Source organism: Vipera berus (assembly GCF_964194415.1).
Source record: "Vipera berus genome assembly, chromosome: 2".
In the NCBI taxonomy this organism is placed as follows: domain Eukaryota; kingdom Metazoa; phylum Chordata; class Lepidosauria; order Squamata; family Viperidae; genus Vipera; species Vipera berus.
In genome coordinates this window covers 49,672,687-49,699,443 of record NC_138203.1, presented here as the reverse complement: position 1 = coordinate 49,699,443, position 26,757 = coordinate 49,672,687, and the positions used below count along the sequence as shown (strand labels likewise).

The following is a 26,757-nucleotide window of genomic DNA, read 5'->3' as shown; positions in this document are numbered from 1 at the left end:
TTTGGTTACTGTGATGCAGGCGCGTGATTTTTATAATAACGTTTTAAAAGCAACCCCATTATTACTTTTGGAAGCTGCAAAGAGATCTGGAGAAGGAGAACATCAAGAGGTTGAAGATGGACAGACAGAGGAGAACGGTGCTGGAGGAGATCAAGCTACAACTTCTTTGGATGATCTTAGAGAGCAGAGGGTGACACGTGCTGCTTTAAAACGATTAAAAAATAAAAAATAAAAGAACAAGATCAGCAGATGCCTATGGAACTTTCACAACGTACTTATAGCCAAGCAGTGGGAGGAGCACGGCCTAAAAAAGATAGTCCTATCAGAGCAGCGCTTTAAGAGCTTTGGGATGATATGCATGACAACTAAATTTTTAATTTGGAACGTTAATGGACTAAATTCACCACAGAAGAGGAAGAAAGTTTTTCAATATTTAAAACAATTCAAGATAGATGTTATATGTTTGCAAGAAACGTATATTAGGGTTGTGGATCAAAAGTATTTACTGAACTCAAGGTTGGGTACGCGATTTGTTGCTTCTGCAATGAATAAGAAAAATGGAGTGGTTGTTTATGTTAAAAGTGCTTTAACAGCAGACTTAATTGAAGCAGATAAGCATGGAAGATACGTTATGATAGAGCTGCTGCTAGAAGGCAAAAAGACGCTTTTAGTTGGATTATATGCTCCTAATCAACAACAAGCTGACTTTTTTAGTTTACTTTATACAAAGCTTACCCAGTTGGATTATAAATCTGTTATTTTTATGGGGGATTGGAATGGTGTTTTGGATGTACAGATGGACAAGGCTGGAGCTTTTAAGCGCGTCCCAAGTCATGCTAGATTGCCTAAATCTTTTTTTTTTTTTTGAAATGAAGACTTTATATTAATAGTGTTTGTAGTTATTCTATATGAGCTAGAGAGTGATAGATTTTAGAGTTTACGGTTGTTAGCATGTGGTTGTTTATGATTCTTTTTTTCCTGTTTTTTATACCTTGTACTTAGCTCTGGGAAGTCGGGGGGGGGGAGGGGGGGAGGGGTAAGGAGGGAGGGATAGGGGAGGGGTAGGGGGGTTTGTTAAAGATAAAATGTATGATAAAACTTTTTAATAAAAAAAAAAGAGAAACTGGAATCTCTATGGTGTTTCCTATCACTGCTAGATCCTGAACATGTGATCCTTTGATATTCTGTATAGCTGCTTTCCTTCTTCAAATGGGCTTGCTATGTGCTTGACCATAGGTCTTTTATGCTAGCATATTGGTAGTCAGTAGCCCAACTTATTTTGTTGCTGAATTAATAATGTATAAGCATTGCATCAAGGAATGGATGTATATAATGTATAAGCATGCATCAACAAAACTGCTACTCAAAATGGCTGACACTTAAGAAAATACTTTGCATGGGATATTCCATGCATTCAACTGAATTTCATGTAAAGAAAATGTGGTACCAGCTAAATCCAAGAGAATTTAGCATTATTTTTAATAATGTTGCATTTTTCATTTGAAAAAGTAGACTGATATTTGTCCTTATTGATTTGAAATATCTAGGTTGGAATCAGTACTGGCCTTGATGGTACTGGGAGAAAGTGCCAAATTAAACATGTCATGTCTGAAAGTTTTAATGGACCTAGTAAAATATTTTATTTCAAGCTCTGTGCCTCTTCAAAAACAGGTAAGAGCCAAGTTAATCTTGGTGTAGAAAGGACTTGTGTTTATCATTGTCGTGTCCCAGATGAGTTCCTCCAAGATCTGCATTGATTCTGCTGCAGCCAATGCTCTGTTAATGTTTCTAAATATGTACTTTAGAACTGTAGTCTTTTTACACATTTTGGTTTCTATTTCATTTTGTTGCACAGGAAAAGAATAACAAGAAAAAGATGTCATGTTGGCACTGGCAGGTAGGATACATATATACAAATATCCTGAGAGAAATCTGTTTGCATGGCATTAATGCAGATTTACAAAAAACTGCTTTTCTTGGATTCTGTGACTGTGGAAAAGAACATGATAATGACAAAGAATTAAGAGGAGCAAATTTTCCTGATCTTTTGAACTTCTGCCTTCCATCTGATGACTGTAAGTATCAAAGTAGCAATTTCCTCCTGCATTATGTATGTGTGTGGTTGTACAGTGACCACACTATGGCTCACATGCACAGATTCAGAGGTGGAAATGGCCAATTCGCTTATGCCAACTGGTTGCTGGGTTTTTCTAAGTTACATCTCTTCTTTGTAATTCTGCATTATATATGTGTATGTGTAGCAATTATTATAAAACATACTACTGAAGATTTGGGAGGGGGTCCAACAAGAAGAACAGGGATGGGGTAAATCCGAAGCTCTTGCTGCCTAATTTAGATAATACTGTTGTCTTTATATTGCAATTCTGAACTTGTCACTTCAGTTGTTTTTAGAAGGCGCATTTCTCCTCACATAGCTCTTGATAACATCAACATATACTGTTCTCTAAAATGAATATTAAAATCCTAAACTTACACATACTTCAGTTCAAAGAAATATTCAAATTACCATTCATGCTTCTTTTTATAAGCGCATGACAACTTGTAATTAATGAGCCGCTTCATACTCTGCTTTTGAGAATAGTTTCAGAAGTTGAGATGTCATCTTGATGAAATTCACATTGCTATTACATTCTAAGGACAACTAAATCAAAGAAGTTACAAATTTAATCAGGTAACAATAAGGTTCAAGCACTTTCATAACCAGTTTAGGCAATACTACATCTTATGATACAAAGCTAAAATGAACTTAAAAGATAAATTAAGAGAATTCCAGTTTGCCCTAATGTGAGTATGAGCCACCAACCACTTCTTAAAACTAGGAATGTCCTCTTCAGCCTACCAGAAAAGCAATTTCCTCCTGTCTTTTTCTACTCTGCTTCAAAAGTAGCATTTTCTGACTTGTATGTCATAAGCAGCCTTGTCCAGTTCACTTCTTGTGCTTCATTCCATTGGAGAAAGAGGCTTTCTGCCATCAGTGTCTTCTCCTTTTCAGCCCTTGTCTTACACGGACATTGTTTTTACAAGTTCACCACTGGGATGTGGTGAAACTGCTCACTGATGGAACAGGGAAATGGTAGACTTGACTTTTTCTTTTAACCAGGGATTTCTACTTTTCCCTTTTACTACAAATGCAAGTGGAAATAAGTAATTGGAAAAAAAACCCTAGTATCTTGCCTACAGCTTTTTGTCATTTTGTCTTTAATAAAGAATATTAAAGCTCAAGTTCATAAAAGAAATCTAGGTGCCAATAGAAACACGGCCATGGCAGGACCCTGAAAACTTATAAAAATGGTACCGCTTTCTCACAAAGTTTATTTATTTATTTATTTATTTATTTTATTACATTTATATACCGCCCTTTCCCGAAGGACTCAGGGCGGTTTACAGGGTGATTAAAAAACCAAGATACAAAAGTTAAAAACAAATTTAAAAAAATTATATTTGTCCCTGCATAAATAAAAGCCCAGTTAAAATAAGATTAATCCTCAGCCTGGGCCAGAGAGCTCAAAGAGCCAGGTCTTCAGGCCCCGGTGGAATGAACGGAGGTCGGGGGCAGTCCTCAGCTCCACTGGCAGCTGGTTCCAAAGGGCAGGCGCCCCCACTGAGAAGGCCCTATCCCTGGGTGTTACCCGCCGGCAATCTCTTACCGGTGGCACCCTGAGAAGACCCTCCCTGTGGGAGCGCACTGGACGAAGGGAACTTGATGCTGGCAGCAGGTGTTCCCTCAGATATCCCGGACCCAAGCCATTTAGGGCTTTATAGGTCATCACCAGCACCAGTTGAAATTACCTATGCCACATGTAGGCTAAGATCTAGAGCAGGGGTCCCCAACCCCCAGTCCTTGGACTGCTGCTGGGCCATGGCATGCCAGCAACTGATCCGCACAAACAAGCAAAGCCACATCCGCGAGATGCAGGCAGCACACAAAACCACACACCCTCCAGTCCACGGAAAAACCTCTCTCCACGGAACTGGTCCCTGGTGCCCAAAAGGTTGGGGACCTTTGATCTAGAGGATGGACATTGTAATGAATCTGATGAAAAGATAGCTTTAAATGTTAAGATTAGGTCTTTGTAAAAAGAAATGTTTTCTGTTTCAAATGTATTTGGTGCATTTTTTCTCCTAGCACTGGTGTTTGAGATAATGGGAGAGGTAAAACACCTGCAGAATTGCTAAATGCGTTCTTTTTTCTCAGTGGTTACTCAATTAGCAATGAGCAGAGGAAAATTAGAATATGAAAAGAATCATTTTTCTTTTCAGCTTGCCTGAATATCTAATGAGTCTCTTTTTCCTCTATTCTTTTTAAAGACCTTTGTTGCAGAACTTTTAATACCACCTTCTCCCCTCTGCATATTCACTTGCTGCGTTGTCAGGGACATATTTCTTTCAATATATTTAAAGTAACAGTTTGATAGCTGCCATGAGGTCATGCAAAGCAGAACTGAAGGCAGCCTTCTGATGCTGTTGGGAACTTGGATGAATAGTTTTATAACAGATTTCTTTCAAAATGTCTAGACATGTTTATTAGATTACAGTCCACTTTTTATGACAGTCCTAGCATACCACCATCTGCTTGCCTTTGTGTATCTCTCTGTGTGTGCAATAACAATATGACACTTGGATATTCTAGCTTCTCTTTTCTCTCTTCTTTTAAAAAATCTGTAATAAATTATCAGTGCTTAACTCAACTGGAAAAGAACCAAATGGTTTAATTGTGAGTAGTTAAACTATGGTTGGCTGGATTGGTAAGGTTTATATTGTTAATTAACAATTTATATTGTTAATTTTAAGGTGAATTGAGCTAACGCAATTGTTTCGCATGCTGTAACTTAGCTTTCATAAAATAAAGACTTAAGAGAGAAAATAAATTGGGGATGTCTATATAAGGAGATTCCCTGAGATTATCATACCTCAGGGCATAAGGATGGGACCTTACCTGGTTTATTTTCCTACTTGGCGGCAGATTGTTCGATGTGGGGAGGGGAGGCCTGCAGGACGTGCGGAGGATAGAGGCAGCGTAGGGCAGCAAGAGATGCTTTGCTAGGGAACATTGCAAGGGGGGGAGGAGGGATTATAAAGGATTGTGGCCAGATGCTGGTTTGTGGCCTGGGGGCGGGGTCCTGTCTCCGGATGGCTATGTAAAGCGCTGGGAGCAATTCACTCCCAGCGCTGACTTTGAGCTGAATAAAGCCTTTTTTGTTGCATGCTCCTGCTTGGTGATTCCTGCTTTCATCCCACGAAGGATGTGTTTGACAGAGCCCTGCTTCTGGCAAGTATGATGACCACAGGATTTGATGAAACCATCAAGCACATTCAAGAGCCAAATTATCTTTTTATTTGTTGTCACACAGTTGAAACTCTGCAGAATTTTGCAGAAAAGTGTGATATCTGCTACAATAAAATGCATTTTTATATGTATAAAAGGTAGAGAACATTAGTATAATTTAAATGGATGTCTTTTTTTAAGTGCAAAGGTTTATTTGGGTCTGTCCCATTCACCAGTCTGTGTTGAGGCACCTACTATTTTTTTTCCATCCAGCACCCAAAATTTTTCATCCAGCAATCATTATGGAATAGTTTCTGGCTCTACTTTCCTGAATTATTATTTTTGCATTTCTTTATGTATGTGGAAATAAACAGCTGCTTCCCATACCCGCAAAACAACAGTTCAACTACCTGGTAACTTTATGAGCTTGATCTTATTTTTACTTTTTTTTCCCAATAAAAAGTTCATTTATTTGGAATAACCCCTGACAGATTGGAATTTATTTCCCAGTAAGAAGCAAAGAAATTCATTTTAACACCCTTTGTACTTTCCCCCCAGGCATCTCGCAGCTGCTGGCAGTCAGAAATCTGGTATTTTATATTTGTTCCTTCAGCTTCAGCAATTAATTAGGAATCTTATTTCCCAGCTATTGTACTGCAATGGTATTGTTACTATTATCTCTTGTATTCTTTTTAAAATGTAAACTATTACCTCTTCAGTAAAACATCTGATCAAATGCTGTCTATAAACAGGACTGTGCCCTGTGATTAATTCAGTTACTTATCATTGTAAGTAGGTGTGCAGCTAGAACATAGCCACGTTTCCTCCAAAATGAGTCTTACTAAGAGGATTTACAGTTTAGGTAAATATGTGCAGCAGGAGTGGACAACTGCAGTTACTATAATCCTTAACTATTATTCATGCTGGCTTGGGCTGATTGGGGCTCTTGTGCAACATTGGAGAGTCACACTGCTTATCTCCATGTAAAATTGCAAGTTGATACCGTGGATTGATTTGCACTTCTTCCTGCTTGCCCTGCCTGAGGACTTTCCATTTTGGAAGAGCAGGAGTGACTTTCATCATCTTTAGACCAGCCCTAGGCTGTTGGGAAGGTGACCCCCCACCTGTGATTTCTTTCTCTGCATTAAAGTCATGTTTCCCCCTTTCTGCCTGCTGCACTTCATTCTATTTTACACAGTGATCTCAGTTCAATTGGCTGGTATATGCTTTGGGAGGGCAGTCACTATAGTCACTGCTCTCTGCCTCCAGTGGCCATTTCATGCTGGGATGCCTAACCTGAAAGCCTGGATCTTTCTTGTGGTATGTGCATTTTGATGTGTTTGTGTGTACGTGTGCTTGTGTGTTTTCAATGGTAGAGTAATGAAATGCTGCCTGTTTCTTTTCACTGAGTGATATTGATATTGACAAGGCTTTTGTCAAGTTTCCCTCTCCAGTCCAAGTGACAGGAAGAACTGTAAAACTGTTTTAGAAACTGGCACGTGCTCTCCTGGCATAGGTGAGAGGAGAAAAGCAGGGCTTTTTTTCTCATAGAACGCTCAGAACGGAGTTCCGGCACCTTTTTTGGATGGAACCTTGTAGGGTAGGCAAGGCAGGTTGTATGACATGTGTGAGTTCCGGCACCTTTTTCTTTTACAAAAAAAGCACTGGAGAAAAGAAACAAGGAACCTATAGTTGAGGGCCATGTTAACTGTGCTCTGAGCAGAATCTTGTAATCAGAATGGAGGGAAGGAAATGTAGGAAATAATTTCTTAAACTGGTTTAAATCCCTGCCAGTTTACACACAGGAGACAACTAGCTGAAGGCTATGGTGCAGAAAAGCCCTTTGTATGTTTACTAAAAACAGGGGGGGGAAAAGCAGTGAAGCACATTACCTAAGCACGTACCCTGTAAATCACAGGCATGCTCCTTTCTCTTGTAAAGGACAAGCTAACCCAGTAACTTTCATGCAGCCTAGGCCAGGGGTAGGCAACCTCGGCTCTTTTATGACTCATGGACTTCAACTCCCAGAATGGCTCAGGAATTCTGGGAGTTGAAGTCCATGAGTCATAAAAGAGCCGAGGTTGCCTACCCCTGGCCTAGGCAAAATGATCAGGAGAGAAGTTGATAATTAGTTTCCACTTCTTGTTGCCAAGATGATTACATTGATATGTTCATGAAGTCACTCAGAGTTGAGCTCAACAAAGGAGACTTTGTATCAATTTTCTAGATACAAAGGACAATTAGCTTATCATACCCTTCACTTTAGCAGAGCAACAGCCAACATGCAAAAAGATTGGTCCTTCCTTCCTTCCTTCCTTCCTTCCTTCCTTCCTTCCTTCCTTCCTTCCTTCCTTCCTTCCTTCCTTCCTTCCCTTTTGTATGGGATAGGAGATGAGGTAATCTTTCTTTGCCCAGGCTACCAGAAGTAATAATCACTGATTAGTTTGACTTTGCTTCTGAAAGGATAGAGAATGAAAAGTATGAAAAGCTCCTAATTGCTGGATGATTATCTAGAATTCTTGCAATAGAAATGAAGGGAGGCAAACAATTTCTAAGAATCTAAGGGTCATTCTTCAAATAGGCATTCTGTTAAAGAGAATGATTAATTTATGCTACCTCAAGGTATGGAAACAGCTACTAGTTATGAAGACTTAGAAGAATAATGAACATTTAATAGAGGACAAAATTGTTCCTGGCTGTAAATCATCATGGGATTTTCAGACACTGCCGTAGTATTTAAAGGAAACATTCTTGTGTCTCCACATTCTGTTTATGGATTTCACTCGATATTTGGTTGATAAGATTGGACAAGGTAAGCTCATTGCAGAAATCTCTGGGTTTTCATAGAGCCTGGCTCCCCTTTCCTCTCCACTATCTAGTACCCAATCTTTCCAGCTATTTATGGGAAGAGGGGCTCACCTGTTTCTCTTCCTGATGTGGGAAGGGACGAGGGCCCCTCCTTAATTCAGCCCCTCTAGTTCACTGAATTGCTTTCTTAATGGCAACGCTTGCCTTTATCCAGGACAATAGTGAGCAAAGAAACAAAACCACTTGGTGCATGAAGACAGCACACCTGCAATTGCACCGCAGAAACAAGGCAAATGTTCACTGAAGGTTATGCTTCATCTAGCTAGCTATTAAACAAATCAACCTTTTCCTTCTACAAGGCACTGACGCTGCCTACAACAGCAGCAACTAGGACTGCCCTCCAGTAAGGACAGCAATCTTTGCTGATGCATGACAAAGTGGTTCGGTGTGGGGAGGCTGCTGTTTGCCTCTGCCCCATTTTGAAGATGGGAGGAAAGCAAATTGGTGAGGCTATGGAAAGAGCTCAGTGACAAGTGAGGGAAAAATAATCATCGCTTTCATATAAGGCATTTTTAACGTTGATGAGGCATTGCTGGCATTCAGCTGGAAATGGAATTAAAATTACAGAATGTTGTGTCTGTTGAGGACTAGTCAATTTATTATGGCATACGCTTTTGTGGACTATAGAGCTCTGTAATGAATTTGTATTAATTTTTAAAATGCCACATGACTCTTGGCTACTTTTGCTGCAACAGATTAATGAAGTTAACTCATTGCATATTAGACACGTACTGTTGGCTTCACACAGAACATTTAGAAAAGTTCCATTCAGCAATGCTCATTGAACAAGCAAGGTATTTAGATCAGTGCTTACACCAGTGCTTCTCAACCTTGGCTAATTTAAGAAGTGTGGATTTCAACTCCCAGAATTCCCCAGCCAATGGGTCAAGAGGCTGGGGAATTCTAGGAACTGACGTTCACACATCTTAAATTAGTGAAGGTTGAGAAACACTGTCTTAAACGAATCTCAACAACGCTCCTCTGTAGTGTTAATTATTTCAGAAGTGTGTGTAACTGACCTTTTCATTGTACTGGTAGTGCTTAGATGATTTACAACAATGTGCAATTATAAAATAAATCACGAAAGCTAGAAAATACAGTACAATTATTAGTTTACTTCCATGCAGTTTCATTTCATTGCTTCTTGATCAGCACAGCAGTAGCATTACTCATGAATTGCTTCTTAATTGCACCTTAATTAGTGTAATTGGTGAAACAGTGTTATTTTGCAGTACAATGAAAAGAAAAAAAATTGAAATAAATAATTAACCCCTCTTCCTTGTGGAACTGAGTGAGTGGGAATCGTGAAGTTATCATTAATCACTCTATAGAAATGCTGCTGTTCTGAATTGGAAGCAATAAGAACCAGAAACCCAAAGAAAAAAAGTTAATAAGCAAAAGCCAATTGTTTCAATTGTTCTTTGAAAGTCAGCACTTGATAAGCCACCACTGACATTTTGTTGGTTTATTTTTCAAAATCTGGTTTATCGAACAATAGCAGTAGAAAAACACCAGAGTATAGATATTAATCATATAATCTGGATTCTCTTTAAACAATGTGTTCCAAACTAAGTATCTAAACTGGAAGCAGCCACAGAGGAACTGCTGTTACTTTTACTCCTGTGATAATTTGGCCAGGCCAATGGTGAAAGTCAAGGGGGAGGGAAATAGAGTGATGTTAGCAACATCATAGTGTAAGTTGTGCCACTGTTTCACTGAAAGCTGGAACTTTCAGCCTAATGTTTGAAGGACCCAGGTTGGAGTTAGGAAAGTCTGTTAAAGGAATTGCTGACGCAGAAAGTTGCAGCTGCGATGAGTGTAACAGTGGTGGGACATTACTGCCTAGCAAAGAAAGTTACAAGTTAGAAGGACATGTTAGAAGGATGCTAGCTAAGGCACATAGATTATATAAACTTTGGTAACCTCTTGCTTATTATAATAGTAAAGGACACACTCCTTTTCATAAGAGCTTATTTACATAAATATGTGATGTATGAAGAAGGAGGGTAAAGTAGAAGGAGCCAATCAAAAGAAATGTGTGTCAAGGAACCAATGATTGATTCTTAGGGTGTTAACATCCTTAATCATAGCTATATAAAATTTGTATTTGTCCATTGTTCGCAGTCTTGGCTCCTTTAGCTGCTGAGACCCTTTTCTTGGGATACTCCAATAAAAGAAGCTGAAAGTGCCATTCCTCATGTCTGGTGGTCTTTATTGACTTTGGTGCCAGGCTAGAACCCATTTTGGATACAACATGTTGAGATGTTGCTTTTCTCAAAAGCCTGTAAATGCCTCTGGCTGAGGCCTACCTTTGCTGGCAACTCTTTCAAAAGTCATAACATTTATTGAACTATTCTGTGTCAGCAGTAACATCACAACCATTTGTGGTCTAGGAAGATGGCTGCTAGGATGCTAGTGTTCTATACCAAAGGCTCCGTGCCTATAGAATTACCTTTTAAAAGCATTAGCAGCTAATTGAATTACGTACATGGTTAAAATGCTTTCCATAATTGTTTAAAGGACCTTGACAAGCCTAAATTTGGCCTGAGGCTTGTAGAGGTGTCAGCTTTCTGCTTTTGAAGCAGAATTCTAGACTATGTGGATTTCTTGATTTGATCAGGAAAACATTTCTCATATTTTGAGCAGTCATGTTATGGTACCCTGGTCTACCATTATTTCAGATAACGATCCCTTCTGGGTTATACGTTACGGTGTGATCTACAATCTTGTTATTCTGCGTAGTGAACTCTTGGGAGATGTGAATCGAGAAGGATTAAGAAATGCTGTCTGGCGAACTTTACAAAAACAAAAGGGTGCTGAAAAGGATAGTCGAGTCCTGGATGCAGCAAAAGTAGCAGAGGTAAGCTTGAAATTTAATAGATGATTTAAATCATAGTTCAAATAATGTTATTACTTTAATAGCTCTTTTAGGATTTAAGAAATATTACAGAAACAACCATAACCAACTTGTCATTATTATTAGCTTTTCCGTGTAATACTCCTGTCTCCTACTCTCCATACCAGAATCTTGTGAATTGGATTATGCTGAGAGGAGTCTGGCTCAAAGTCACCCACCCAGCTGGCTTGCATGTCTAAGGGAGGTCGAGAACTCACAGTCTCCTTGTTTCTAGATCAGCACCTTAACTACTACACCAAACCTAGCTGGCATTCCTTCATATCTCAGCAGCTTTTAAGGCTGTTTATTTACTTGTTCCACAGCTTTTGTAACTCACCCCAATTCATAGATTCTCAACAGAATGCAACAAAGCAAAAATGTTTGATTTCTTTTCCTAAACATAGCTTTCACTTATTTCTATTAAATGTCTTTTTATTTTTTTCACCCAATGCCCCTAACTTCTTTTTGAATTTTGCATTTGTTTTAGAGGACACGTGGCTAAGGTTGATTTCCTGGTTTGCTTTTCATTGGAATAGGATGTAGCTACACAAATAGCCCTTACTATAACAAGAAGGTGAAAGTGGGAGAATATAGGGAAATGTTATCGCTGTATTCCTATTTTATAAAATTTCTGGATTAGCTGCTGTGAAAATAACCATTTCTCACCTTTTGATTGGGCTATGTTTCTTCTGTGAGATAGGCATATCACTTTCCATAATTACATCTCTCTCTCTCTCTCTCTCTCTCCTGACCCCCAGTATAAATCACATTCCTGTGTCCTATAGTTTCAGGGAAGCGACAATAGTTTTCAAACTGCTCACAAACATAAAAGCTTATAGTGCAAATGTAGCTTTGATTTAAATATTTTAGCAAGTGGCAGGACTTGAGGAGAGTTGGATTTAGTGAATTTGGACTGAAGACCACCCGGATATAACAGGCTATAAACTAGAATGAGCATATTATACAGGCATTCCTTGACTTATAACTGTAATAGAACCTGATCATTATGGTTATAAGTTGTAGTGGTCATTAAATGAGGCACTATGTGATTGCCCTGCTTGATTAGCACAATCCCTGCTCTCCCCATTACACTTGTTAACTGGAACATGGAATGCCTCAGGGATGGGAGAGACCTTGGATGGCCTGGCACAGACTCAGACCTGCAACGACAGCACCAATTCAGCTCACATGTGCCTTGTCCCGGATCTCCCAGGGCCTCCCCCTGAAGATATCCCGTGCTTTGCTTCCTGCTGGCTGGATCCCCCACCTTGGGCTTCCTCTGCTCCTGTCTCACATTAGTCCATTTACCTTTTCCAAAGATTGTCTTTGGGAAAGAGAAGCAGCCAATCTTTGTTTGGCCTTCCTCCTTTCCAGGAGCAGCCCCCCATTTCTGGGAGTGGCAGAGGCTATTTCATGCCATCCCAAATGGCAATTGTGACTGCTCTGAAAAAGAATGAAGTATTTGCAAATCATTTATTTTGCCCCAAAGCTGTGATCTTTTTCATAAAATACAGATAGATGTATGTATCCAAAGTCTGAATAGTAAAACTGAGATGAGATATTAAAGGATAATCAAGATATTTTTATTATTATTTTTCCTACCTTCGGTTTTTCTTAGTGAAGAAATAAAGAGAAGTCATGTAAACAAAAGAAGAGCATATAAACAGCGAAGTGTACATTTTTAAATTATCCAAAGCAGTACACAGCATTCATATGGAATGAATACTGGACTATGAACAATGTAAGCATTGTCTAAAAATATTTCAGAGTATAAAAAGAATGGGGAAGTATGTTATAGACAAAAGTATGCATACCTGGACTTTTTCCATGAGCTTTCTCAGTACTTTTTAGTCACTGGAATCAGCAGTGTTCAAAAGGGGTTAAATTGTTTTGAACAATCAAGTCACCTGGTAGGTGTATGGCCATGTAATTGAACAAACGTCTATGCCATTTGAAATATTAAATAACAGAAAAGACAAGCATAATTGACCTACTATATATTGCTTATTGTTTGCTATCTATAAAAGATTATATCTATATATCTATATCTTAAAGCTAGGTCAGAGGCAGAAACAGGCAGAAATAAAATATATGTTAGCATTTCACAAAATGTTATGTAAGGGTAACATAATACTTATGTAAAGGCTGTGGGAGTAGCATATGATTTCCAAACAGGGCAATATTTCTCTCTCACAAGGACAAAAAATGTATATAATGTATCTGAGCATTAAATGTCAGGCAGCTTTAAAGAATGTGTCTCCTTTTGAAAGCAGACCTTATTTTTCATAGAGTTAAATGACATTGGAGAAAAGCAATTTATAATTCCAACAGATAAGGAAGATAAATTTGTTATAATCAGCAAAATTTAATTATACATTAAACATTCTGCCTCTTCTTATTATTTTAGGAAATTAGATAAGAAAGTCTGATTTACTTTAACAGAAAGGGAAACAGGATATTTAAATGTAGCTCTAGAGATCATAGAGATATTTGCCTGCTGATCTCACTACCATAGATATTCCTATAGAAGCACCCTGTCTGTATATTTGAATAAATGCAAACTATGAGCCAAAATTCTGCTTATACAATGTGGGCTCATCCAGTGGTGGGATTCAAATATGTGAACAACTGGTTCTCTGTGTGGATGCTGCTTCCGGAAGTCCATTCTGGGCCTGGGCAACAAAAAATTAGCTACTGGTTCTGCCAAAGTAGTGCAAACTGCTGAATCCTACCACTGGGCTCATCTCCAGAAAAGAAGGGAACAGCTTATTTGGGTCAGTGGGGCAATTAACCTTCAGCCACTTAAGCTCTAGCAAGTTAAGTTTAGCACAAAATAGATCCAGCCATGCATAGGGTTAAATTCATTTCATCCAGTCAGTCATACTGTGAAACACTAAATCCAGCCAATTAGCCTTACATGGCTAGGCATTCAAGAATGGGAAGGCTTGAAAAAGCAATCTTCCATGATAAAATTCACTACTAAGGCATGGCAGCAGAGAACACACTTTTCTATATGCTGGGAGGTTGCATTAACTGGATTTTTCTTTGTCCCTCAATGTGATTTGAAATTTCATTTATTGTTATTTTAGTTACAATGGTAAAGCCAAATAAGTTTTTGTATTTGTAACTAGGAAAGCAAAAATAGAAAAAATAAAAAACTTTAAAGCAATTAAATTTGATGTAAGATAAAGAAAAAATATGTAAATGTCACTTTAGATCTTCATCACAACAAGTGAAAACAAATTTGAAAACTCTTCATCTCCATAAGGTTACAAATACCTTTTCTTCCCACAACATCTATATGCTCAGCCAGAAATCATCAACTCTTCAGGCCTAATGTCAACAAAAAGTCTACAAAGTGTTACCAGAGCTTCATAAAACGTATTTTATTTTAACCTTGATAAAATCAACCAACTTACATTCTTTCCTTTTACTTCTAACAATCTTCACTTTTCATTCATTCAGATGATGTAGGATTTGGCCTTTCTTCAATTTTTCTTTTTTCCATTGCAAAGGATTTTTGAGGCTGTAGCTAATTTCTTTTGTAAATCCAGTAAAAGTCATTATCTAAGCCATTCTTCTCGTCTATCATTTGCATTTCTACTTTGATTTTCAGTACTTTAACCAATTTAAATCTGCATCAGATTTAACCTCTTTTGGATATAGTCTGTCCATAAAAGCAGATATCATTACTGACATTTCTGACATTATAGATGTTAATGCCTTGCCCCATTCTTTCAAAATCTCATTAGGTATTTTAAAGGTTCTAAAATTTTGTGTCATTTTGTAAATCCCTATACTAATAAAAAAAACAAAGGCAAGGTCTGTTTGGAATTTTTCACCCCCTCTAGTGACCAATTTCTGAAATCATAACATTCCAAAATTCTGTAGTAAACATCTAAGGGTTCCCAGTTTGTCTGGACTCTTAATTCATGCATAACCCTGTATATCAAAATCATATTCAGCCTTTTGCTGTTTATTTCAAATTCTTTAAATTCTTATAATTATTTTTTCTTTTGTTTAAGAAGGAAGGTAGATTCACCAGGTGGCTTTTCAAATATGTCACTCCGAAGATCTCTAACAGCCTTAAAATAGTAAATAAGCAATTTCTGAAAGTGATTAGAAAGTAACTCAATGTCTTTTAAAAGGCTTCAGAGCTGTTATGTTCCCCAGTGTTTAAACCAACAAGAGACTGTGTCCTGTGGTCCTTGTGAGAAACAGCCATCAGGAGCACAAATGGGTGATCTTCTGTTCTCTCCTTGTCTGGAGAGTCCAGAGTCTTGTCTATTCTGCAGTACTTCGGTCTTTGCCATGATCATTGTCTCTACTCTCTGCAGAGACATGTTTATTTCACCATGCCTTCCAGGTTTTTTTTTAATTGGAAAAAGCAGGCTCTTTTAATACATTGTGGCTGGGATTTGGGGAATTATAAAGCCAGAGGAACTAAAAGTGTTCTTCTAATTCTTCCAAATCACTATCTTAATAAGAGTGGAAAGAAGCAGTGTTTTCTCTCTGCAGGGCAATGCAATATGGGAGCCCTTTCATTGTATATGTATACTAGAACTATTTTTTAAATTTTCTTTTCAAGTTTTATTTGAGACTTCTTAGTCTAGAACAAGAGTGTCAAACTGCCAGCTTGCGGGCCGGATGCGTCAGTTGGAAGCTGCGCCCACCCCGTTGCCGGCAATGGGGAAACAGTCCCGATACGTCACGCGATGTCACGTGATGTCGCGAGTTTCACATGTCTGGTCTAGAACTAACTAGAATTGTGTTTCTCAGCCTCAGCAACCTTAAGCTATGTGTTGACATAAGCTATGACAACTCCCAGAATTTCCCAGCCAACAAGCTGAATTTGGTCCACGCAGCTTAAAGTTGCTGAAGCTGAGAAACACTGACCTAGAAAATGTATTACTAGCATCCATAGAATATAGTTGAAATGGGCTTTAATTACATCCTAATTAATACAGAACAGGTCTTAATTGTCTTTCATGTAACACAGATGAAAGTGCCTGAGAACTTTCTCAAAAAAAGTTGCCTTTTTTGAAGCTGACATATCACATTTTCTCTTTTTCACTTTATAAAGCTTAGTTTCTCGCCTCCGATTCATCTTTTTCTTACTCATTTGAACCACTTTCTCTGAATTTCTTCAAAATGTGATTCCCAGAATTAAACATAATACTTTGGATGCAGAAGATAGTGGAATTACTGCATCCAAAGTTACTATTAAGCTTGGAAGAAGCACTAAGAGGATGGCATTTTCTTAATGCTCCATGAAATTACCATAATCAGCCATGCACATTGCATATTAAAAGGTCTGACTGAAAGCAGCCTGAAAATTACTTTAGCATTTCAGCCTGTTTTAAGCGTTGTGTTATTAATCTCAAACTCAGAAAACCCAAACTAAGATCGTTAATTATTGGGCTGAATTGTCTATAAACACATCTTTATCTGATTGTTAAATACAGTCAGGACCACTAAGTGTGAACAGACCAGGTTGATTTGAGTGGGGAACAATGTCTTCTGGCTGCCTGCCCATTATACTGCTTGTATCTTTGCCAGTATTCTTTTTAAAAACATACAGTCTCCTCTTTCTTTTCATTGTTACTGTCTGCCACCTATTGTTTTTCCCCCCCATTGTTGTTGCCTCTGTATTCTTGCTGCTACCACTATCAGTCCCATTTATTTCTTCTGCTTTCTGCCTACAAAAAAAAAAAGTCAGAATTATAGGTGTCACTACATTTCAGGAATTCCTGTTACTGATGCTTTGGCAAAGAACGTAGGGACACAACAGACCATTTTACTTGTTCAAAAAAAAATCTGTGCTTGGTTTCTTTTACATCCCAATGAACTACATCTTTAAAATTTTGCACAGAAGAGAGTAACTTTATTACTGGATTGCTGATTTAGTTTTCTTAATGTTTTTGATCAGATTAGCTGTAATTCATGAAAAATGTAAAATCTGAAAACATAATTTGTGAACCAAGGCCCTTTCATACAATCAGTTTATAGGAGGATAAGGGAGTGGTTGTGACTCATTTCTTGTAAGGAATATAGACAGCTATTTCTTAAATAAAATGATCCTCTTGTATAAGCTTAATTTTCCCTGTAGCCATGACATGACATTTGGAAAGGCCTTTTGTGAGCTAAGACAACAGAGTTGCATCCGGTCTTTCAATGAATCCTTTCCTCTCAGCACACTGGAAGACTTAATAAAGAAATATGATTTCTTATTGGCCAATTTGCCTGAGACATGAGCCAAGACTAAAATCAGGTCTGTAAATCCTTTGATATCATGCAGTGAAATGGCTCTTAAATAATAACATGAATATAATTTTTCCTTGCTGATTTTTCTAGTGGCTGTTTATTTTTTTGATATAGTTTATTCTCTCTCAGAATGCCTCAGAAACAGGATCAGGGGCCATAGACATACATGGGATATAAAATATGGCTGTTGTCATCATTGCTATGGGCTCATTTATCACTGAATATTTTATTGTTGGGAGGATGTAAATGACATTGGCATATTTAAAATATCAATTTATCCTCTGATTAGAGGATATGATTCTTTGAATGCTGACCTCAAAGTGTATACATACATACATACATACACACACACACACACACACACACACACACACACACACACACACACATATATATATATATATATATATATATATATATATATATATGTATATATGTATATATATACACATATATATATACTGTATTTAATAGTAGGATGTCTTATTTTGTGTTCCCTTTATTTTGTATGTATATATATATATATATATATATATATATATATATATATATATATATGTGTGTGTGTGTGTGTGTGTGTGTGTGTGTGTGTGTGTGTATGTGTATGTATTATATATATATATATCTTTATATGTATATATATCTTTGTATGTATTATATCTATATATATCTATATATATATATCTTGCAAAAGTTAAGAAGATTTGTATTTGAGATAATCTTTAAAGCAAACTCAGATTTGTATAAACTGATAATTCATAAACATGTAGTAACATAGAAGCTCTATCTATCTTATTTAATACCATCCCATTCTAATGTTGTGAAACATTAATAATTCTGAATACCACAGAACTACACCCCTAAGTAGTATAGCAATAAGCCCTGAAAAGGGAGAACAATATGTGCTCCAGCATCACTCATCTGGAAAAAAACTAGAGATGTAATTGGTAGATAATGGGGACAGGGTCTCTCAGAAGTTTAGCTATAAAGATATGACTGATTTCATATTAGTCAAGTACAAGGGATTACTGGAAACTTTGGAATTATTCCAGAAATGATCTGAGCAAGCAGTATGAAATATCGTGTAGGATCATGTTTAAGTATGCAGTCTGGCTTGGAAGAGGCTAGGACCACTTCCATCTGAAGGATGGTTGGGAGACTATAAAAAGAAAGCTGTAGAATGTTATCTTTCATGTTCTCCTTACATAACTAGTTATCTATTCTACCTTTGCTTAGATACCTGAAATAGAACTTGCATGATCATGCAATCTTATCATGTGCCATGTCTCTTGAAGATGCTGATTTTCTTTCTCAAGCTGTCCTATAAAACTCTGAAAACATTATGTAAGGACTCTTCATGCTATTCTTCTTCCTATATGTTCCACTGTCATTGCCAAGATCACCCATACTTTTTCCTATAGGTCCATAATTTCCAAACTGTGATTGCTATTGGAGATACTGCAGCAAACTTGCAGGACTGCTGCAGGATATTTCAAACTTTTTAAGGCAAAGACACAGCAATATTTGACCCTTGTTGGTATTGTGTGAACTACTCATTTGAGGTGGTTCACAAAGCTGACCTAGGGGCACCAGATAAAAATAGCGTGCTAAAAATTTAAATTTGAGAACCTCTGCTACAGATTATTTAGATCTGAATAACAGCATTTTAATACAGTTATTTTTCAGTGGACTCCTAAGGGGATCTTGGGAAACCCCAATGGTTCTGGGATCATAGTTTGAGAAACACTGCTATTAAACATCTTTATGGTGTTATATGTTAATATTTGTTTTCTTCTCGAATGTGTCAGAAAATTATACCTTGATTGTTTTGGTGATTTGCCATTAAATTTCACTAACACATTTTCAGTGGATTTTAGGATCTGTAAAAATTTCTAATATGTCTTCAAGTCAATGTCTTTCTATGTTTTTTGTTTTTAATTTCAATGTCTTCAAATGTCAATTTTCAAACTTCAAGGCCTTCAAAGTGCAACTGACCTTTGAATAAGAAAAACAAGTTAGGGTCTTAGTTAGGGTAGTTAGGGTTGTCAGTTACCGTTTTTTGAACATTTTTTTGGGGGGGAGTGAGGAACATTACTACCCAGATTGTTGGGGGCAATTAAGCTGACTTTGTAATAATGCCGCTTGGGGTGTGTGTGAAAGCCCTAATAAGCTGGCATATACATAGAATGAAGGCTACTGCTAAGCTTGTAAGCCGCCCTGAGTCTTCGGAGAAGGGCGGGATATAAATGGAATTAAAATAAAATAAATAAATAAATAAATAAATATTTTAAACTTAGTCAGAATAGTTTGAGTTAGTGATGATTTCTGGGAAACCTGGAGTAACAACTTGGCTTTTATGAGTAGTCCTAAAGCATCTGGTGGAAACTGAAGAAGGATCATGTCTAAGTGCTTTCTGCCATCTGCCTCACAATACACAAAACACTCAGATAAAGTGTTTTTTTCTTCTTCCAAAAAACGATATCTCACTTCTTATCTGTGACAGTTCTTTTTTGACCTTCTCTTTCTGGTTATTATAGAGAGAGTCCTTTTTAAGTAAATCCTTTTACTTTTATTCCCCCAGCCTATTTCTCATTCTCTCTCTTGGTGTGGTCACTGCTGAACTGAGCACAAAAGAACAAAAGCTATAATGAATACTGGTGAAAAATGAGCTCATCTCAAGGGTCTTTCCCCCCCTCCCCCAAGTGATTTTACCCATAATTTGAGAGTGGCTGTTCGAGAAATCCTATCATTATAGAATAATACTCAATGGCAGATGCTGCTTCCCTCAGTCACAGCTTTAATGCCGATAGTACTGTATGCCATTTTCATCCCTGGATTCACTCTTGAGGGTTACCCCATGGTACACTGGAGTTTATTTTGGCCACAGAGCAGATAGCAGGAGCATTCTGGCCTGGTGTCTTTCCATAAGGAATGTCTCTAGTTGCCATGTTTTTGCCTACTTCTCTAGAACACCATCTGTGAATTTTCCATTCTCACAATAATTCTGTCTATTTTCTATGTGCAGAAATGATGCCGTGCTCTCATTGTTTGGAGCCTTATTTGTGGCTATAAGCTTCATTCTCTCTAATGTTAGAATGCCATATGCCATTCTTTGGAGTGGATATTCGAAAGCCTTGGCTGTCTAAGTTAAGATGTGAAGAACCATATGAAAAAAAAAATTAAATGAAGTGCATTTTTCTCTTTCTGAGAGAACTCTTTCATATGGGTATTGTCCCAGTTACAGTATTGTCACTTATAGTGTGGAAGAAATTCTGACTCTTAAATGATTTGGGAGATGAAACAGCATGACTGATTTCTCATACACTGAGCCTTCTGGGGAAATGGAGTCATCTAGAGTTGAATTCTAAATCCAGACTATAACTAGTTTCATAACTTAAATTTCTAGAATCATAACTTACATTTCCAGTCACAGAAATCATGTCAGTTATACTCATATTTTCCCCAGTGATAGCATATTGTTTGTGCCTGGAGCAGGGAAGACAGCTGGATCCAAAGTAATAAATGAGGAACAACTGGACATTCATCACACCATAAACTGTTCAATAAGACCAGAGTTACTTTATAAAATATGAATTTACTTATTTTTAGTTTCTTATTCTGAAAAACAAGAATATGAATTAGCCACCAAGGACTGATTTGCCTATTTTTATAGTAAGTGATGTCTTATCACTTATTTTTTTTGTAAAACATTGTGTTAAATGTCATCTGGCAAAAGCTCTGTCAGTGGTATGTATTTTATGGTAGCTGTGCAACATGTATGAATGCAGCCTGAAAATTTGAAAAACGAGAGAAGAGGGATGTACCTGGGATTTGAATTATGGTTGGTTGAGCAAGATTGGCCACCTTAAATGGAACATGATGTAGATTACAGACTTTCTCAAATGTTCTGGAAATAAAGAAACAAACTATTTTTGGATATCCAGTTTGGAAGTACGAATAAGTGCCAAGAATTATGTCAAGCTTATATCTATTCTTAAGCTAATCTCATAAAATTTGGAGAGAAAACAAAAAGGGGATAAAAGAGACCATTTTTCTATTAGCAAACCCAGAAGCAATTTTAAATGCTCTACTAAAAAGAGTAGAAGACAAATCAAATAGGATTATCTAGTGCTAAGAGAAGGTGGATTCTGGGAAATACAATCTCTAATTAATGCTCAACATTTCTTTTGTGCAAGATTTATTGTTGAGTTACTTATCTTGCTATTGCAAGATAACCCACCCATCCCAAACTAATCCTACTATATTTGAAAATTATTGAAATCTGAAATAGTAGCATAACATAACTGTAATAATAAGTATGTTACACCAAAATAGAGATCTTTTGTATTTAAGGATACTTTAAGTTTTTTTTAAAAGCATTTCCTGTGTACTATTATAAGGGCTAAAAGATTTAAAAGGAAGCCTAACTGACTCATAAAGGGTTTTCCCCCCCAATGTATTAGTATAGTCATCAGTTATTTCTAGTATTTTAAACTCAGCTTGGAAGAAAAATCCATTGTCCTTGTAAGAATAACAATGGAGCTGGTTAAAACACTGCATACACTTTGAAGTTAAAAGGTTCAGCTATTGTAACCTAATAGGGTTTTGTCCAAAAAGTAAAGGCATCTTATTTAAAAATAAGGTGTAAAATAAATAAGTAAATAGCATACAATAGTAAATACGTAAATAATATATAATAAGTTCATAGTATAATAAGTAAATAGTATCTAACAGTGAGTAAATAAAATAATTACATCTCTATGGATTTTATTTAGAAAAAATATTGTCCAGATTACTATTGTGAATCCAGACAGTAATTACAGTAAGAAGTAATTACAGATAAATACAGAGAAGTTCCTTTACCCACTTGGTTGATGGGATGTCATATATTTTTATTTTCCTCTGTAAAGTAAATCAAAGCAGTTTTATTGAATTCTGTGTATGCCCACTTAAACCTTGACTTCAAAAAAAGAAATATTTCACAAAAAAGAGCATAGATTTGCATACTGTACATATGCATTCTCTCTCTCTCTCTCTCTCTCTCTCTCTCTCTCTCTCTCTCTCTCTCTCTCTCTCTCTCTCTCTCTCTCTCTGTACTTTAAGAAAAAAAACCTATGTCATCACAGTATAATTAAGAACATGATGAGATCACCTGCTTGCCTGCTCTGTGGCTTGTTCAGATGCAGATTGTTGAAAGAAAATTGGAAAGCCCATATTCTCTCTTCTTCTAATTCTCCATATTTAAACTGGGTCTGGCAGTCCCTCGAATGGTAATCTTTGCTCTGAGAAGAATGTTGTATAGCTATAATGTATCCTAATAGCAGCTTGATTAAGCTTCCTTAATTCTTGAGAGGTTAAGCACTTTTGCATATAGCTGTTAGCATGCCCAGAATCTCTGGAAATGGAAGTAGTAATTCCAAGCAGTAAATAAATAAAGGTAAATGTTGCCCCGCACGTGCGTGCTAGTCGTTTCCGACTCTAGGGGCCAGTGCTCATCTCCATTTCAAAGCCGAAGAGCCAGCGCTTGTCCGAGGACGTCTCCGTGGTCATGTGGCCGGCATGACTAGACGCCAAAGGCGCACGGAACGCTGTTACCTTCCCACCGTAGCGGTCCCTATTTTTCTACTTGCATTTGTACGTGCTTTCGAACTGCTAGGTTGGCAGAAGCTGGGATGAGTAACAGGCGCTCACTCTGTTACGCGGCACTCGGGATTTGACCCGCCAAACTGCAGACCTTCTGATCGACAAGCTCAGCGTCCTAACCCACTGAGCCACCGCGTCCCTATAGTAAATAAATAATTGCATCCAAATGAGGGCATAGACAGTGTAGAAAAAGAACTGTGCCACACAATCCATGCCCACTTCTCAATTCATTCTAATAAGACATAGAATCTCCACATGGTTCTATTTAGACACATAAATCTCCTTTCTCCTGGATTCCCCAAATATGACAAAAGTGCAAACTCCATAGGAAAAAAACTGTGGCAGATAGAAATGAATCTCAATACAGAGCTTAATGGAAGACTGGAACTGACCACTCAGCATATAAAAAATTTGCCACAGTGTTAATCTTTAAACTACCTTAGTGCCTATTTTGATGTGAATTTTAATATATTGTTAATCTTTTATATTCTATATATTTTTAACTATCTTGGTACTAGTCAGAGCAGAAACAGAATAAATCAAATATGTGGATAAACATAGAAACCTAGCAACATCCTAAAATATGTGCTGCCACCAGCACATAGGATGAGAAATATGAATTGCAATATCGACAAAATATCTCAAAATAGGTCATTTTGGAAATATTTTGGGGAAATTGTTGATTTGTGCTAATTAATAAATTAGTGATATTAATAAACAATTTGTGATATTAATAAACAATATCAATATTAGCATTTCAAATTAAGCTAAATCTGATTGGGCTTCAAAGAACAGAAATGAGAAATAATGTTATACTTAACACCTACTACATGACATCTTTTGCATCCTTCCTGAATAGAGCATCATTAGTAAATTAAAATGATGTGTCTCCTTTGGGAAAGCCAGTGTGGAATAGTGGTGAAAGCATCAGGTAGAAATTGTGAGACCATGAGCTCTGGTCCTGCTTTAGACACAAAGCCATCTAGGTAACCTTTGGCCACTCACTCTCTTTCAGCCTTAGAAAGAAGGCATTGGTAAGCCACTTTTGAAATCTTACTAAGAAACTTGCAGGCAGTTGCCAGGAGTCAACAGCGACTCAAAGGCATTAAAAAAAATCAAATCTCATTTGGTATTAGATATACAGCTCAACCTGCCCAGTAATTTCTTGTTTCAGGCAATAAATAGTATATTTTTTTCCTCTAGGTTGAGACCAAAGGTCAAATAAATACTTCCCTTTCATCAAAAGAGCCATCAAATTTTACCTATCTCTTTTCACCCCAATGCATTGGTTGGAGAGTCACTACTGCCATGTGCCATCACTTGTTGCCACCCATTGGTCCTAATATACCTTTGTCTCATCTGCCTAAGAGGAAGCCAGTATTATTGCCACATCAAAAATTGGAACCAGTGGTTACAGAGAAGAAAAACAAGCGCTTGTCTTTAAGGTATGAATTTCCGGGTCCTACTTATTTAAGTATTTAATGTGTTTTGATATCCTTTTAATGCTTCTCATTTTCATCCTCCTCATGGCTTATAAGGTTTTGGAAGGAATATCTGGAAATTAATTAATTGGTATGGATCAGAACTCTGGATGAAGTAGAGATTTGTCTACTTTGAATAAGGTTTCTTTTCTCTCTCTCTTGTTTCACCTTTCTGCATGATTACTAAATTTAAAACTGGTCTTTGAATAATGAAAACATCAGACATGGCAATATCTAAGATTAAAGCTTTTAAAATTTCTTTTGAGAATTCATTCAAGCAAGACAGTTTGAGAAAAGATAATGATAACCCAAGAAAAATAAATGAGATACAGTATATTAATAATATATTCATGGCCTAATTCTGACCGTAACTGTAGAAGAGATTCAAATACACTATTTTAATCCAAGGATTAAAATGTATGTTTTCATCACAAGGATGATTATGTTAATGAATGTATTTATTCTTCCTGACTATCCCAGGAACATCCTCCCAGAACATTCTTGTGGTTCAGAATACATTTTTTCTTGGAAAACTTGCATTTAATTATTTGATCATACTAACTAATTTGTTCACATTCATCCTCCATGCTCATCTTTCTTTCTTCTCCTTTACTTTTCATTACATATTGACATTAAAATTGAAGCCCTTGAAGGATGTCGACCTGTCTATCCTTTTTAGTCAGATTTATTGGCTCTCCCTAAATTAGTAATCAGAGCACACTATTTGGCGGCTGGGTCTGTATTTTATGGAAACAAGGACAGCAATTGATGGATCAATATTGTATTTATTTATTTTTAAGATTTATAAGATCACCCAACTTTTCGTAGCAGACAACATAAACAAATAAATAATTAAAAGAGAGAAAAAAATAACAATAAAAATACAAAGTATACATGCAAAATGTAAAACATAAAATCATGACCAGTGATTTCATTTAAAGGGGACGGGGTGAGATTTCGGAGTTGTGTGGTTCTGTGATTTTTGTTCCTATAGTTGTCTTGGTATACACCTGTAAAAAAATATTCTTGCTTAAATATGGAAAGCCCTGTCTTTAGTTCTATGACATCATTTCTGATGTCTTTAGAAACCATAAAAATAGATTCAGGAATTAGCTTAGTAATGAGTATAGGTTACTTGCCCACAGATATAGCCTGCCGATTTCAAGGTGGATTACTTTTGCATTTGATCTTAGAAGGATGTGCTTAAGAACATATTAAAAATTTGATGATGACCACATGAAAAAATTGGATAGAGGAATGTAAAAACTAGTCAGCGCAGCAAAAGCATGAATCAATACACAATTGAAAGTGATTTAAAGAGAGTTTGTTACATGATTTGGCAGTGACTATGCTAAGAATTTTGGTGACAATTTAGTAGAGAGCCTGGACACCTGTGTTACATTATTAGGGTACACAAACAACCTGTAAGTTCATTTCTGATTAAATTGATAATCCTATGGTAAGAATATCACTAGAGTTTTGCAATATTTTGAAGTCTCACATATCTTTGAAATGAAGACCACTTATTACAGGTCAAATAGCAGTGTTCCAATATCTCAGGGGCTGCCACAAAGAAGAGGGAGTCAAGCTATTCTCCAAAGTACCTGAAGGCAGAACAAGAAGCAATGGATGGAAACTAACCAAAGAGAGAAGCAACCTGGAACTAAGGAGAAACTTCCTGACTATTAGAACAATTAATAGTGGAACAATTTGCCTCCAGAGGTTGTGAATGTTCCAACAGTGGAAGTTTTTAAAAAGAGATTGGACAACCATTTGTCTGAAATGGTATAGCACGGGTGTCAAACTCACCATGTTATGTGACGTGTCGCGACGTATCACAACTTTTTTTGCATTGCTGGCAATGGGGTGGGCGTGGCTTTGGTATGATGAAACTGGACCGCGGGCCGGCAGTTTGACACCCCTGCGGTATAGGGTTTCCTGCCTGAGCAGGGGTTGGACTAGAAGATTTGCAAGATCCCTTCCAACTGTGCTATTGTGTTGTACTGTAAATATGAAAATATTCTAGACTAAATTTTGCTTGCAATTAAGTAGCTCTTCATGTGAATATAAATCAAATCAATTGAAATGATACTGACACTGTCCAAATGTTGATTAGATAAACTGTACTATAATCAAAATGGTCTGAGGTACAAATTTTGTTGATGGTAAAGCAACTCCATTGTCATTCTATTCAGGTAGTCCTTGAATTATGATTGCAAATGTGATTGAGATTACCATTGCAAAGCAATGAGGTCATAAAGCATGATGTCACATGATCACATTGGTTAGCGATGGCAGTTCAGGTTGCTCTTTTAATC

General features: G+C 37.0%; 1 protein-coding gene across 1 annotated transcript in view; it reads left to right on the top strand.

The window, feature by feature from the left end:
• Positions 1 to 26,757, top strand: part of TMEM232 (transmembrane protein 232) — a gene marked incomplete at its 3' end in the record, with an annotated part of 115,054 nt that overhangs the window by 45,533 nt on the left and 42,764 nt on the right. The window contains exons 8-11 of the mRNA XM_081318864.1: positions 1,548 to 1,671; positions 1,856 to 2,075; positions 10,837 to 11,015; positions 24,162 to 24,403. Coding sequence (XP_081174990.1) covers positions 1,548 to 1,671; positions 1,856 to 2,075; positions 10,837 to 11,015; positions 24,162 to 24,403 — 765 coding nt within the window. The remainder of the gene's footprint in view (positions 1 to 1,547; positions 1,672 to 1,855; positions 2,076 to 10,836; positions 11,016 to 24,161; positions 24,404 to 26,757) is intronic.